The sequence below is a fragment of the Mustela nigripes genome, chromosome 18 (assembly GCF_022355385.1).
Source record: "Mustela nigripes isolate SB6536 chromosome 18, MUSNIG.SB6536, whole genome shotgun sequence".
Lineage (NCBI taxonomy): Eukaryota > Metazoa > Chordata > Mammalia > Carnivora > Mustelidae > Mustela > Mustela nigripes.
This window is the reverse complement of record NC_081574.1, coordinates 15,414,741-15,429,100: the sequence shown is the minus strand read 5'-3', so window position 1 is coordinate 15,429,100 and position 14,360 is coordinate 15,414,741. Positions and strand designations below refer to the sequence as shown.

At 38.1% G+C, this 14,360-nt stretch overlaps 1 protein-coding gene across 18 annotated transcripts in view; it reads left to right on the top strand.

Moving 5' to 3' along the window:
- The window catches only part of SORBS2 (sorbin and SH3 domain containing 2), a 208,996-nt gene that overhangs the window by 165,289 nt on the left and 29,347 nt on the right, over positions 1 to 14,360 (top strand). For 17 of the 18 annotated variants that reach the window (XM_059384266.1, XM_059384263.1, XM_059384265.1 and 14 more), the window contains 4 exons: positions 3,842 to 3,891; positions 5,770 to 5,954; positions 12,791 to 12,879; positions 14,037 to 14,083. In XM_059384266.1, coding sequence (XP_059240249.1) covers positions 3,842 to 3,891; positions 5,770 to 5,954; positions 12,791 to 12,879; positions 14,037 to 14,083 — 371 coding nt within the window. Of the gene's footprint in view, positions 1 to 3,841; positions 3,892 to 5,769; positions 5,955 to 8,305; positions 9,887 to 12,790; positions 12,880 to 14,036; positions 14,084 to 14,360 lie in introns of all 18 variants that reach the window. The other variant, XM_059384281.1, reaches the window with a different exon arrangement.

Here is a 14,360-nt window from a genome sequence, read left to right as displayed (position 1 = left end):
AAGTGACAATTTTGCTAAACATCAGCCTCCCTGTGGTAACTCTTAGAAGCAGCTAGAATGGGAGCAGAGTATATAAACTGGTTTTACACAGTGGTTTCTCTGTGGTCCTCAGTATATACAAAAACACTTAATAAATAACTTATCGTCATCAAAAAGTCTTAACTGGGTTAAATATGTGCAACTAGAAAATAAAAGTAGGAAGACACCAATGCCTCAGAGAGTACTTCGGAGGGCACAGTCTCAGCAGGAAATCTCCACCCCCAGAAGCTTCAATCTGTGATTCTGAACTAGGCATCAGAGCGCATGCTCAGACAGAAGTAATCAAAATATTTATATATTCAATAAAAAGCAAAATAGAATACTCAAGAACATTCTAGACTGCAGTCATTCCTAAGGCTTATAACCCTTAAGACCATCAAATATAACAAGCAATTCTGTTTTGTATGTTATGTTACCTTCACAACTGAGGAAAGGCTTTTCGACCTACGAAGAGAATGAGAATTTACTTTGGAATTCAGTCTGGTCAGGTGTTTTTCTGATATGTTGGTCAGATAGTTCTAGGATGTTTTTAAGGTGGATCATTAGAATGGGCAGAAAATTTTGAGATTACCAAGTCCAACTCACTCATTTTTAAGTCAAGAAAAGTAGAGCCCAACGATTTTTTTAAAATTATGTCCAAGATCACAAGGTCAGATGACAGCAAGTTAAAAATAAAATACAAATCTCATAGCCTTCACTTCCACGCCATTCCCTTTCTACCACACTTCTTAGCACGTCCAAGAGATATTTGTAGAATTCAAGACTTTAAGAAACAAGTTATTTACTTAATACTATTCCGTGTTAACTATTTTTGTGAAAAAAGTTCCCATAATTAACATTACATGATAACTCTTGGGCTAAAGATAGCAGAAACTTAACTCTGCATTCTACATGTGATGGTACTGGCAAAAAAAGTCACATAAAAAAGCACTTTGCTGATGGTTAAACTAATTTGCCATTATGTCTTTGGAACTGAGAAGGACTATTGTATGATTCTGTAGTATATTAATTTCCCATTATGGTGTTTCAGTGTATACAAAAATATTCTGATAAGGTACTGGATTCTATCTTCAATATCCTTACATAAAACATTTCTGGTAAAATCTGTAATTGATTAACTTACATTACCTTAACTACCATTTATTAAGTGCCTAGCATATGCCATGAATAACATACTTTCTAACCCATAAAACTGAGAAACTGGCATTAAGGGAGAACAATTAAGGACTTTTAAGCAAAGTTTAATCATATGATCACTTAGTAGAGTGAGTCAGTGTCCATACTGTATTAAAATGAACTTCATTTAGGTATGTGAAAATATGGTAATATATAAACTCAGTAGATCACAATAGGTAAAAGAGGTTACCTCTTTTCTGGAGACGATTTCCATTTCAGAATGAATATCATTCACATAATTATCATTAAGTTTCTCTCTTAGCCATCTATCTAGACATTTCACTATTTCCTTATAATTTTTTAAAGATTTAATTTATTTATTTGACAGAGAGAGAGAGAGGTCACAAGCAGGCAGAGAGGCAGGCAGAGAAAGAGGGGGAAGCAGGCTCCCTGCCGAGCAGAGAGCCTCATGTGGGGCTCAATCCCAGGACTCTGGGATCATGACCTGAGCCAAAGGCAGAGGCTTAACCCACTGAGCCACCCAGGCGCCCCTCCTTATAATTTTATATTGGACTTTTTCCTTTGACCTTTCAGAAAAATCACAAAATTGGTTTCAGTTTATTTTGGATTGTGGAAACCAGCACAAGGAGACATAATTGTAGTTTCTTTGCCTAAATCTAAAACACCATTGATTTATCAATGAGAGCTGTCACTGCCTAGGCTGTGTTATATCCCACATTACAATTTTGTTCAGGCTCATTCCAAGCTGGCCATTCAAAGTCACTGATCACTCTGGGGTGATTACGGACGTTCTGCAATCGACACTTCTTGACAACCAGCTACGGTTTGTCATTGGGTTGTCCACAAAGGTCATGATCCACACAAGCCACAAGGCTCTGAGGCTGTTTGGTGTTGCTCTTCCACAAACGTATAGAATTAATATTTCTACACCAGAATATAATATGTTTACTTGTTTGCTTTCCTTCTTATTTAGTATTCATTTTTTTCACCTTTCCAGGGTCTAATCCAGAGTTCAGCAAGCTAAGTCATCATGTACATTCATCAGATTAGTGGACCAAATTTTTTTCTTCTAATTTTATATTAGTTGAGAACCTAGGAATCTAAATGTTTTCTAAGAATTACAAATATTAAAATATGCTTTTTCTGTCTAGAAGGAAGGGAGAATGATCTCTAGCAGAAAGGTGCTTTTGTTTGCTTCTGGGCAAGGTTCCATTCTCACTCAGTAAGACGGAATTAAATGAAAATATTAATTAACAGAACCAATTTTAGAGTTACACATAAGAGGGCTTGTCAGACTTATTTCCATAAAGAATCTACATAAAGAATGTTAATATTCTAATTGGTTAATTGGTGCTAATTTATAAGTAGAAAATAAGGTTATGGAAATCGTTTTTACCAAGTGGGTTTGTAATAATCTGGTAAAATATTTCTATGTGATGGGAACTTTAGATCAAATCTGTCAAATCCTGCTCTTTTGGGCTGACATTTTCAAACTTCCATAGGGAAGCACATTTTCAAGCTACAATTTCAGTTCTTCATCAAACCAAAGTTTGGGATAAATAATTAACCATCAAATATGCCCCAAAGCAAGACTATATATATAATATATATATAATATCATAATATTATTAATATATAATAATATTATATATATAATATCACATATATACTTGTATATACATTTCCCTGTATACTCTAGACATCACCCCACAACTACTTTCACTCATCTTGCATTGTCATTTCAAATACTCAAGAGCTCAATACAGATCTCTCTTGCCTTAGATATTTCAATGTTTATTCTGGTAGATGGTCATGTGGAGTGAAAAAGTCCTATCTAATATTTCTGTCTAATATCTATTTCACTGTACTATTCAGTGCAGTACAATTGAGTATGAAAATGGTGTGTACAATAAGCATTTGGAATTATGTATCAATTTGTATTTTCTGTTTTTCTTTATTCCTACAGCCATGGAGAGCTGAGAGTTGATGTTCTCATGAAAATTTTAAAAATCTACTTCTTTTTTTAAAAAAGGTTACATTTTGGTTTATCAATCATTTATTTTAAATCGACTCTGAACTTAGCTATTTTGAAAGATGCCACTCTGCCCCTGATTTAAATACCAGGCAGTTTAGTTTAATTTCAAACCAAATTCTGTGGTATTATTAAGATGCCATGCCTGTGTTGACAGAGGAAAGATGTCTCAAGTTCTGCTTAAATGTTATATTCTAAAGAGAATACCAGGCAACACAACAGAAAAATTATAAAGACGGTTTATGTTGTATAAGGGCTGAATGATGATTACAAATATTTTTTTAAACATCAAACCATTCCTTGATGCAGAAAATTTCTATTTACAGTCTATTTCCTATATGAAGAAGTGCTTAATGACTTTTCTTTTCTCCCCCAGGCAATGTTTGGGCTGTGGATAATTTGAGTTAGGCAGAAAAATACACTGTGGTATATCAAAAGAGAAAGTAGATAGAAAGAAAGTAGAAATCAGGTTACATGTTTTCTCTTTGAAAGACATTTTATGACCAAGATAAATGGGATTTTTCATCTCAGCTTTTATAATACTCTTTTTTAGGATACCTAGTTTAATGTCCAAGGACAAATGAAATATTGCGCTGGAAAAATTTTCATGGAACTATTTTTCTATCTTAACAGGCCTCCCTGTATCAATCCTCTATAGACAGAAGCCTGGAAAGACCTACTAGGTAAGAACGCCATTGCAGCATGCGACCAGAATATTATATACCAGTGATCTCTCTTTTAATAGGAATGCTACTCAGCAAAATAATAATGAGGGTTATGTTATCACTCATTATTATTTGGGGCACCTACTTTATGAAGTTGTTTCATTTTGTTTTTACATCATTTCATATGATCATATTCAAAACTTTATAAAAATTAAATGAAATAATTCTGGATTTCTTTACTGAGAAATTCTTCCCTTCCCTGTCTCCTCTAAGCTCAGTTTTCTTTTCTTTGAATGGGAATTATAAAATCTAATTTTCAATATTATTAGGTGACTCTTACGATAGTATATTTGAAAAACGTATAAATTACTAGAAAATTTCTAAATTATGTTCTACATATTACATGCTCACCACATAAATCAGAAACATTGTTATTACAATAAATGGGGTCTTACTATATACTAGACATTCTAAGTACATAAACATAATCGATCCTTAAGATACCACGATAAGCTAAGTGCTCTCCTCCCCACTTTATCTCTGAATAAACTAAAATTAGGCCTTATAACTTACCAAGTTCACACCATTGGCAAGGAGCAGAGACAAACTAGAATTGAACCAGAATAATCTGGAACCACTAGTCCTAACTGTTCTAGAAGTCTGCCAAGATAAGTTCTGATGGTTGGCTTTAAATATCACACTTACTTCATAGCGCTGCAGAAATTCATACACAGTTCAATAGCAATGGTGATCAATACAAACTCTCAGCCACATTGTACCATCAACAACAAGCCATAGGGAAACCGTGAGGTAAGAGAAATTTGTCTCACCAGATGTCTTCCTTTTCAGTCTTTTCCTCCCCTGTGGCATGTTATGGGAACTCCTTCTTTAGAGAGAAAAGATACATGGCACAAATCACAACACTGAATTGTCAGTCACAACATATTGCACTAAACGGAGTTTTTTTTATTTCAAAACATGATTTACATTCCAAGAAACAAGGCAGAGGATCATAGGGGAAGAGAGGAAAAAACGAAACAAAAGGAAACCACAGAGGCAGACAAACTATAAGAGACTCTTCATCTCAGGAAACAAACAGAGGGTTGCCGAGTGGAGGGCTCGGGGGGGATGGGGTGACTGGATGATGGACTCTGTTTCATATTGTATAAGACTGATGAATCACAGACGTGTACTCCTGAAACAAATCATACCTTATGTATTAATAATAAAAAAAATGCAAAAAAATTAAACATACTTAAGGTCAGTACTTTCAAAGAATTAAAAATAAAATAAAAATAAAACATGATTATAAACACATAGCCACACACACCCCCAAAAAACCAAGCACATGGATGTTTATAACAGCTTTACTCATAACTGCCAAAACTTGACACGTCCGGTAGGTGAGTTGAGATAGAAATTTGTGCGTCCATATGAAGGAACAGTTTTCAGCCATAAAGAGAAATCTTAAAACCAGGAACTTCGGTGGGAAACAGCCTTAACATAAACTACGGACTTTAATGACATTTAGTAATTATGAGTCAGGATGGTTCATCAGCTGTCACAAACACATCACACACAGGAACAGACAATGTCAAGATGGGAGAAAGTGCGTGCTCAAGGAAAGGGCGCTTAGGAGAACTCTCTGTAGTTTCCAATCGATTTTTCTGTAAACCTAACACTTCTCTAAAAAAAAGAAAATACAGTCTATAAATTTTTTTAAAGAGAGGATTATAAAGAAATAGTGTTTAGTCGCAAGGAATGCATTCTTAAAACTGCTGTTGGGGGGAAGTGAGTGAAGAGACGTTGTGTCGCTAACGCTTCCCATCAGTCCTTCTGAGTCACAGGGGAACCTCCTCCAACACCAGCCTAAACCAAGCCGATTCCTTCTTTTAGTTCTGCGAGCATGGCCAGTGACTTTAGGAAAAGGAGGAAGAGCGAACCTGCGGTGGGGCCACCCAGGGGCTTGGATCCAAGTGCGAGCAGGACCAGCCCAGGGCGAGCGGACCTCCCGGGACCAGGCGGCCCCGTGACAAAGTCTTTCATCAGTTCTTCTCCTCCTTCCCCCTCAAGAGCAAAAGGTGAGTGACCACAGATTGACAAGTAAGCAATTTACTAGCCTAACTTTAATCGAGGGTACCGTGTGAGGGCTGGTCCAAGATAACCATTCAGAGAGAGTTAACACTTAAATACAGCATCTTGAATACAATTTGGTTTCAAAACAGTAATTTATCTTTTTCACACAGACTAGGTCAAGTTGGTGGGCTGTTTGATGGCTCCATCTAGCCTAAAGATGCTTTCTTCCTCCAAATAATCCATTTGTGAGTTTCTCTTGAACAAATTCGAAGGATCTAACTTACTGTCAGGCTATTAAAAGATTACATGTATAAATATTTGCACATTGTCAAAAGTGTTCTAGTGTTACTACAGCCAGCAAAGTTAATCGCCTTTCTAGAATAGGAATTAGAAGTAGCAACCAAGAATGTTGTTGCCTAAAACACTTTGATTTGGGTGTTGTTGTTGTTTTTTTATTTAGTTCTAGATAAAAATGTATCTGACCAATTAAAGTTATTTCTTTAGTAATCTGTTTTATATTTTGGTGAACATTTATATAGATAGTAGAATATCTGTGTTCTGCATGGAACATTGTGTTTGGTTCAGAACATTCCACCAGTAAGACCTAACTGGTTTCAAGCCATACTTAGAAAATTTGAGATAACACCAAGTCATTTTTCCACATGGCCTGTCTCCTCTCTGGAAATTAGATGAGCTGTGTTGAGAGAGGGCGAGTCTCTCCTCCAGGTCTCTGAAAGACCGTTCAGTGCATTATTGCTGGGCTAACCAGAACATTCCCAAGATGGAGACTGAGGCTTGACCTGGCATCTGCAAGTATCTAAGGCCATACCATATTTGGGGTCCCATAATCTCTGCCAGTCTCCTAGGCTTGAAACAAAATACCGAAGGAATTTAAAGTGTGTGATGAACTTGAGCTCTAACAGAGGTTTCCATAATACAGCACAGACTCAGCTACACTTATCAAACGTAAGCGCTTCAAGTGTTGCCATGTGGTGATTAAAGCTAAGCAGTAGCTGGTCTATGGGCAGAAGACAGGCAGGTCTGGACGACTGGACTTTGGGTGGGTGAGAGGCACTAGCCATCTTCCCAGTAAAACCGTGCATGTTATCCGGAACGTTCAGAAGGAGTGAGCCTCTCTCATGATACCCTTCATCAAATTCACTAAGATGCTTGGATCAGATTCTACTCATTTATGCAAATGAATGCCTACAGAAAATAAATAATTCATGAAATACCACTGATTCATTATACTTGGATAGCACTCCAAAGTTTAAAGGATTCTGATTAATTTAGGTAATTGTTTTTATCCCAGGGAGTGTTAAGTTAACTTCCTTTCCCAGATATTACACATCTACTCAATGTGCTAATCTGCTTTTGAAAAATGTGGGTAAGATTGTAAGGCAGGAATCAATACAGATATTTTCCTTCATGAGGTTCCCTTCTAAGAAGGAAATTTCCCATTAGATGTACTTTGGTCATTTGTTTATTAGTGAACTCAGCACAGCAAGAGTCTTTCCAAACATCTTCTAAATTGAGGTCAGTTTTAGCTCTCTATTACCAAGTTGCAAATTATTTAAAAAAAAAAAAATCAAAACAAAACAAAAAACACCTCCCTGAAAAAAAGCAAGATGTCTTTACCTCTGAAGGAAGTTTTATATTATATCCCCCTACCTTATAAGAACCTGCCTCATAAGAGGTTAAAAGTAGAGCAATTAAAGGGGTAAATTCATTTATTTAAAGAGGTTCCACTTGTGTTTTTTTCCTTGGAAACATATTAGTAGCAACAGTGCACAACATCTTGGTTTTGCAAATTTAGAAAATATGCATCACCCTTTTTGCATCTAATGCCCATGAAAAATTATTTGGTACAGTTATGGGACTGGTATTTAAAAGCAAATTTATAAATCACTCTTGTTCTCTGTCATTATGAATCAAATGAGACTCAAACCTGACCCTATTAAGTTGATTAAATAGGTAGCACTTTTGGTCTTAATTGTTTAAACTTGAAATGACGACCAGGGCATGCTATAGATTAGCTTTCGAGGTTTGCCGTGTTTGCTGGAAGATGTGTGAACACCATAAAAATAGGTAGATTTGCTACATTACCTTTTATACAGGGTTTTGTTGACTCTCATATCTGCAAAGCTACCTTCATTGAGAAAGTATTACCTTGCTTTAGAATCTGGCTTTTTTCTCTAGAGTTGAAGCTACATGTTTAACAGTCGGTGTCTAGATCAAACCATGCTAACTTCTTTCTCTTTGCTGCTGTCTGTTGCTAAGTGACACTCTCTCCTCTTTGTGAACCTTTTAACTTCTCCAAATGTCTCTCTTCCACCACGCTGCCCTGGATTAAAAGGTGGGGATGATATATGTCCGTCCCTTTACAGTTACTCAGGGCTCAACGGCAACCCCTCCAATGAGTTAGATTACTGTAACGCTTACAGACAGCATTTGGATGTCCCTCGTGACTCACAGAGGGCCATTACTTTCAAGAACGGCTGGCAGATGGCCCGACAGAATGCAGAGGTCTGGAGCAGCACTGAGGAGACGGTGTCCCCGAAAATCAAATCCCGCAGCTGTGACGATCTTCTAAACGACGACTGTGATAGCTTCCCCGACCCCAAAACCAAGTCAGAGAGTATGGGTTCTCTGTTATGTGAAGAGGACTCCAAGGACAGCTGCCCTATAGCATGGGCCTCCCCCTACATCCAGGAGGGTCGGAGTAACGGCAGGTCAAGGCTCCGCCACAGGTCAGCCCACAACGCCCCGGGGTTCCTCAAAATGTACAGGAAAATGCATCGCATTAACCGCAAGGATTTGATGGCATCGGAGGTGATCTGCTCCGTCAAGTCGAGGATAATGCAGTACGAGAAGGAGCAGCAGCACAAGGGCTTGCTGCACGGATGGAGCCAGTCCTCCACCGAGGAGGTGCCCAGGGACATGGTCCCCACCCGCATTTCTGAATTCGAAAAGCTGATTCAAAAGTCCAAGTCCATGCCCAATTTAGGAGACGAAATGTTATCTCCCATCAGCCTAGAAGCTCAACAAAATGGTTTATGTCCCAAGAGGCGATTTTCCATTGAGTCTTTGCTGGAGGAAGAAGGTCAGAGCAGACACGCTTCGCATATGCAGCGGAGCTACGAGCCCCAAGCCCTGGTACCGATTCACATCGAAGTCACCAGTGATGAGCAGCCCAGAGCGCACGTAGAGTTCTCGGATAGCGACCAGGACGGCGTCGTGTCTGACCACAGCGATTACATTCACGTCGAAGGATCGTCCTTCTGCAGCGAGAGCGACTTCGATCACTTTTCTTTCACGTCCTCTGAAAGCTTCTACGGGTCTAGCCACCATCACCACCATCACCACCATCACCACCACCGACACCTGATCAGCTCCTGCAAAGGCAGATGCCCGGCCTCCTACACCCGGTTCACCACGATGCTGAAACACGAAAGAGCCAAACACGAGAACACCGAAGAGCCCAGAAGACAAGAAATGGACCCTGGGCTCTCTAAGCTTGCATTTCTGGTCAGTCCCGTGCCTTTCCGGAGGAAAAAAAATTCGACGCCCAAAAAACAGACTGAAAAGGCAAAATGTAAAGCTTCTGTATTTGAGGCTCTGGACTCTGCCCTTAAAGACATCTGTGACCAGATTAAAGCCGAAAAGAGAAGGGGAAGTCTGCCGGACAACAGCATCCTGCACCGTCTCATCAGTGAGCTTCTGCCGGATATCCCCGAGAGGAACTCGTCGCTTAGAGCTCTGAGAAGGAGCCCCATGCACCAGCCTTTCCACCCACTGCCTCAGGACGGTGCTATGCATCGTCCGTTGTACCAGAACGATTGTGGGAGAATGCCTCACAGTGCCTCTTTCCAAGACGCGGACACCACCACCGCCAGCTACCGTCACCAAGACTATGACAGTGCACGGAGTCTCCAAGGTGGATGAGCTTTTCTTTCTTTTTCCTTGTGGTCCAGACATCCGCCATCCAGCTCTCTCACACCTTCCATTCCTACATCTCATCATTCCTAAGCCACGAGACCACCTGGCATCGTTATGTGTTTTTTGAAGCAAATGCTTGTTGTGTAAACGGGTCTTATTAGATCGTCTCATTTGCCCATGTGCTCTCTGGGCTCCGTGTGTGGCTTAAAGTGATCGCTAATTCACAAAAATTTACTCATTCAAAATCAAAAGGGAAAACCATCTTGTAGCTTAATGTTAGGGCTGCAACCACTTGCATTAAAACACCGAATTAAACTTATTTTACCAATTTAAGAGGGTTCCAAGACAGAGACCATGATTGAGTATCAGTATCCTTAAGAGACTGAACTCTTTTTTTGTGGTGAAGTGAATCAAAACCAGTAACTTAACAAATACCTTTTTCCTTTTTACGTTAACTTTATAAAGTTATAGTCACTCAGTAAATAATGTGCTTACATGCAATGTAAAGGTACTACATCAAAACACTCTGGGAGCAAAATTGTAGTATGTCATGTAGTAATCGATGGTCAATGAGAAAAGAATAGGATTTATTTAATGACTTTCTTCATTTAAAGGACATAATGGGATAAAATTTTTGTGAATGCATCTTTAAGCTATATATACAGAAATCTCGTCTCCATTTCATTTTCTCTGCCTTTCCATATCTTAATTTATTTGTTTTCTATTTCCTCTAAAAGAATCTTATATTGACATTTGAGTTAGACATGGAGGTAAAAAGACACCCCCAAGTCCATTGTCATAGATGGATTATCACCTTGAAGTAGCAACACAAGGACAAATAACAGTTCAAATGCAGAGGACTTTTTTGAGATGTTGGGGGGTGTTTTGGCATTTTTGATACAATCTTTATACAATTCTTTTGGTTAATTCTTAAAGTACATCTGTTTACTATGTAAATTTTAAGAAGCTGGAAAGAATATTCCATGCTGAAATTTAGATTATCAATAGTTTTCTATGCATGGAACACTGCAAAGTGCTTTACAAACACTATCTAATTAACACCGGCCTGAACCTAGGTGATAGGTATCATTATAAGCATTGTTTTATAGTTCAGACCCAAGGAAGATGAGATTTGACCAAAGTCATTTAGGGAGTAGGTAGGAGAAAAGAGATTCAAACTCCTAGTAATTCAGATTTTATAGTCTAGAATATAATCTCTATAGTTAAAAAAAATCAAATTTCATATTAATATAGTATGTTAACTGCCATTGTGCACATTTGCTTATTTTATTAGTGTTTATCTTTGCTTTCATTTATACTATACAACATGCTTTAAAAATAATAAACTAGAATTCTTTAAATCAATGCCTACAGTTTGAAATTTTCACCTATTGAGATTGAGATGTCATAGTTTAAGTTTTTAATTAATTAGCTACCTTTTCCCAATATTGGACAATTCCAGTTATTCAGTTAGGTAGATGAATAATAATCATCCCTTCTAAATTTTATACACAGGTAGAGTACATTATTGAAACATGATTTGAGGGAGTTTCGAGAAGCATTTAATGAAATAAAATATTTACTTTCCAACTTTGTTTAGCCCGGTTGAAAATAGTTTATATTCCAAGGATTAGCAAAAGTAATTTACAATTTAATGATCGGTATGAGAGCCCTATGATCGTAAAAGTATATGATTTAAAATGGAAAATAAATTGCACATAATCCTCTCTCATTCTTGAAAATAACCAATTAAGTTTTACCTGAAGTATTTGTGGCCATGCTACCTTATTAAGCCTAAAGACTTTGGAATTCACAACTAATAGAGAGTAGACCTTTATCCTTATGTTGTCACATAACTGATATCCCACCTGCTTTTAAGCAAACAATTCTTCCTTACAGTCAAAGATGTCAAAATCTTTAAACAATGCTTTCCTTTTATGAATTGGCATTTTAAATTCCTTTATGGCTGTATTTATTTTACTTTTAATGCTTCTTGTTAACCAATACAACTAAATTTATTAAAGGCTAAGAGAAAGAATTTACTAATTTTGACCCAGGTATATTGGTAGAATTCTTTAACAGAATTCTTTAAAAGTACTGGGGTACTTTTAGCCTCTAGTTACATTTCCACGTATCAATGTGTAAAGTATGAGACCATTAAGAGATACTTGTAATCACAATTTTGTAATATAACTATTTATACTTTGTTTTAAGGTGGACAGAAACAATTCAGGATTTCATAAGCAGTTTGGCAACCAATACGATACTAGGTGTTTAGAGAATTTTTATCCCTTTGTTTCTTGGAATAAAAAATACTATGAGGTACTTGCGCAAAAGGGGAGGCAAAAGATACAAAGTTTTTAACCCTTTAAATGACATCTTAGATTTAATGAGAGGCTGGCAAGAAGAGCTGGGGGAGGGGCACATCCAAGTTCTGCCATCGCCGTACTTTCTTTTTTTCTTTTTTCTTTTTCATTACTGCATTCTTAAATTGTTCCACAAAATGTTTTAATTTTTGTAAACTGTTGCTATTTTCAAATGGTCCATCTTCTATCGGTCCCATAGAGCAAAAGGAAAAGAAAGTATTAAGTCTTGGAGATGGGAAATCCCCAGGACTATGAATTGTCTACAAGGAGCGCTGCAGCATGAATTCATCAACAATGTAACAATGATATGTGTGCTTAGAACACTTCTGCCACCTCGGATATTTGTCTCTTTTGAAATGTGCTGGTTATGTGTCTTTTTTCGCAACTTTGTAATGACCTATGAGTTTTATACCTATGTCTTCCATTGTGGTGTGTCTCAGAATCTGAAGGAGAAAATAGTTGCCACCAGGAAAATGGCAAAAAGGGTCAGCTTTTAATTAAGTGGATACTCACTCCGGCCCTGTCCTCTTCCACAGACCACGAGTCCCCTAGAAGTTATGCATCCACCATGACTGACCTGGGGAGAAGCGCACCTCGGGAAAGAAGAGGAACTCCGGAAAAAGAGGTGGTGTGTTTAGTGCTACTTGAGTCTTTTTTTCTGCAGTGTATTTGGCAAAGCACTTGTCAGCCACAAGGCTTCTCTGAGTCTTGAATTACACCCATGCATGAACAACAGAGCTCTGCAAGAGTCTTGAGCTGGGTTGCCCCACAGAGGAAGGAGATTTCCTTATACAAATGTCCCCACTCTCCCCTAGGGGGAGAGCCCTACGTCATCTGTGCTGCAAAGCCATACCAATTGGACATAATGATTTTTGCTGGCCTGCTTTTATTTGAGAACATCTCTGAAAAATCAAGGTTCCTAGGAACGGCCTAGCTCTTTGTCCGTGGCCCTGGCTCAGGGCCAGAGCTCTGGTGCGTGCTATCTCGGAGCTGTTTGATGGCAGCTGAAAGCAGGTCTCAGACTGGCAGTCAATCCAGGAGAATTGCTAGGCTGTGTCTCCTATAGTCTAGAGCCTGTGGGACCCCAGAGAAGTCAAGAATGTTCCAGGTTGCCTGAAGTTCACAGAATCATGAGGAAAGAGAGTGGGGAGGGGGGATTACTGGGAAGTGGAGAAGGAAGATCTGGAGTGGCTAGCTGTGGGGACCAGGGTGATGGAAGGAGAGTGTGTATCACGTCTTATCATGACCAAAAGGCTGGTTTACCGTGTGCTCAAGATGACCTAGCCTGTGCTTTGGGCCACTAACTAGCTTCCCAGTGATAACTGGGCTAAGATTTCTTTGCTACTATGTTGATAATTGTTTAGTAAAAGGGATTGATGCTCTTCTTCATGACTCTTCCCAGTCTTTTGATTATGATTCTGAAGGAGTTATGTCGATACAAAGAACCTAGAGCAACTAGCCCTCGGCATTATCCCGGGAAAAGCCAGATTCATCCCTGGGACAGAACCCTTGGCAGAGCCCTATTCCAGCAGTCATCTTACTTAGTTTCTAAGATGAAATATGATATTCAGTGGTTATGATGAAAAAGTCATCTACTATGTTCTGTTATCACTTAAATACCTAAATGAAGGACTAATTGGTTGATTGATAAATTGCATAAAGGATTTACATATGTTTCATCATTCTTTGTGATTTAATTTCCCTTTGATTCACATGAAATTATTTTCTTGAAAAAAAAATCCAAATTGTAAATGAGTGCTAATTATTTACCTTCCCTTTCAGAAATTGCCTGCAAAAGCTGTTTATGATTTTAAAGCTCAGACATCTAAGTAAGTAAGATAAGTGTTGCATTATACAACTTAGGGTGGCTTAAATACTTCAGTAATATTTAAGAGGCAAATATTGCAATGAGATGTATCACAGATAAGTTCTAAGTCCCAACTGAGCAGTCGGCTGTAATTAGTGTTTCCTTCACAATTAACTGGGATGGGGTTGATTTTATTTTCCTCTGAAGTTTAATTGACAAACATTGAGTTTTAAATGACACTAAACATGTTAGAGCACCATGAGTTCAAAGGGATAGGAAAACAAAAGTGATATTAAGAA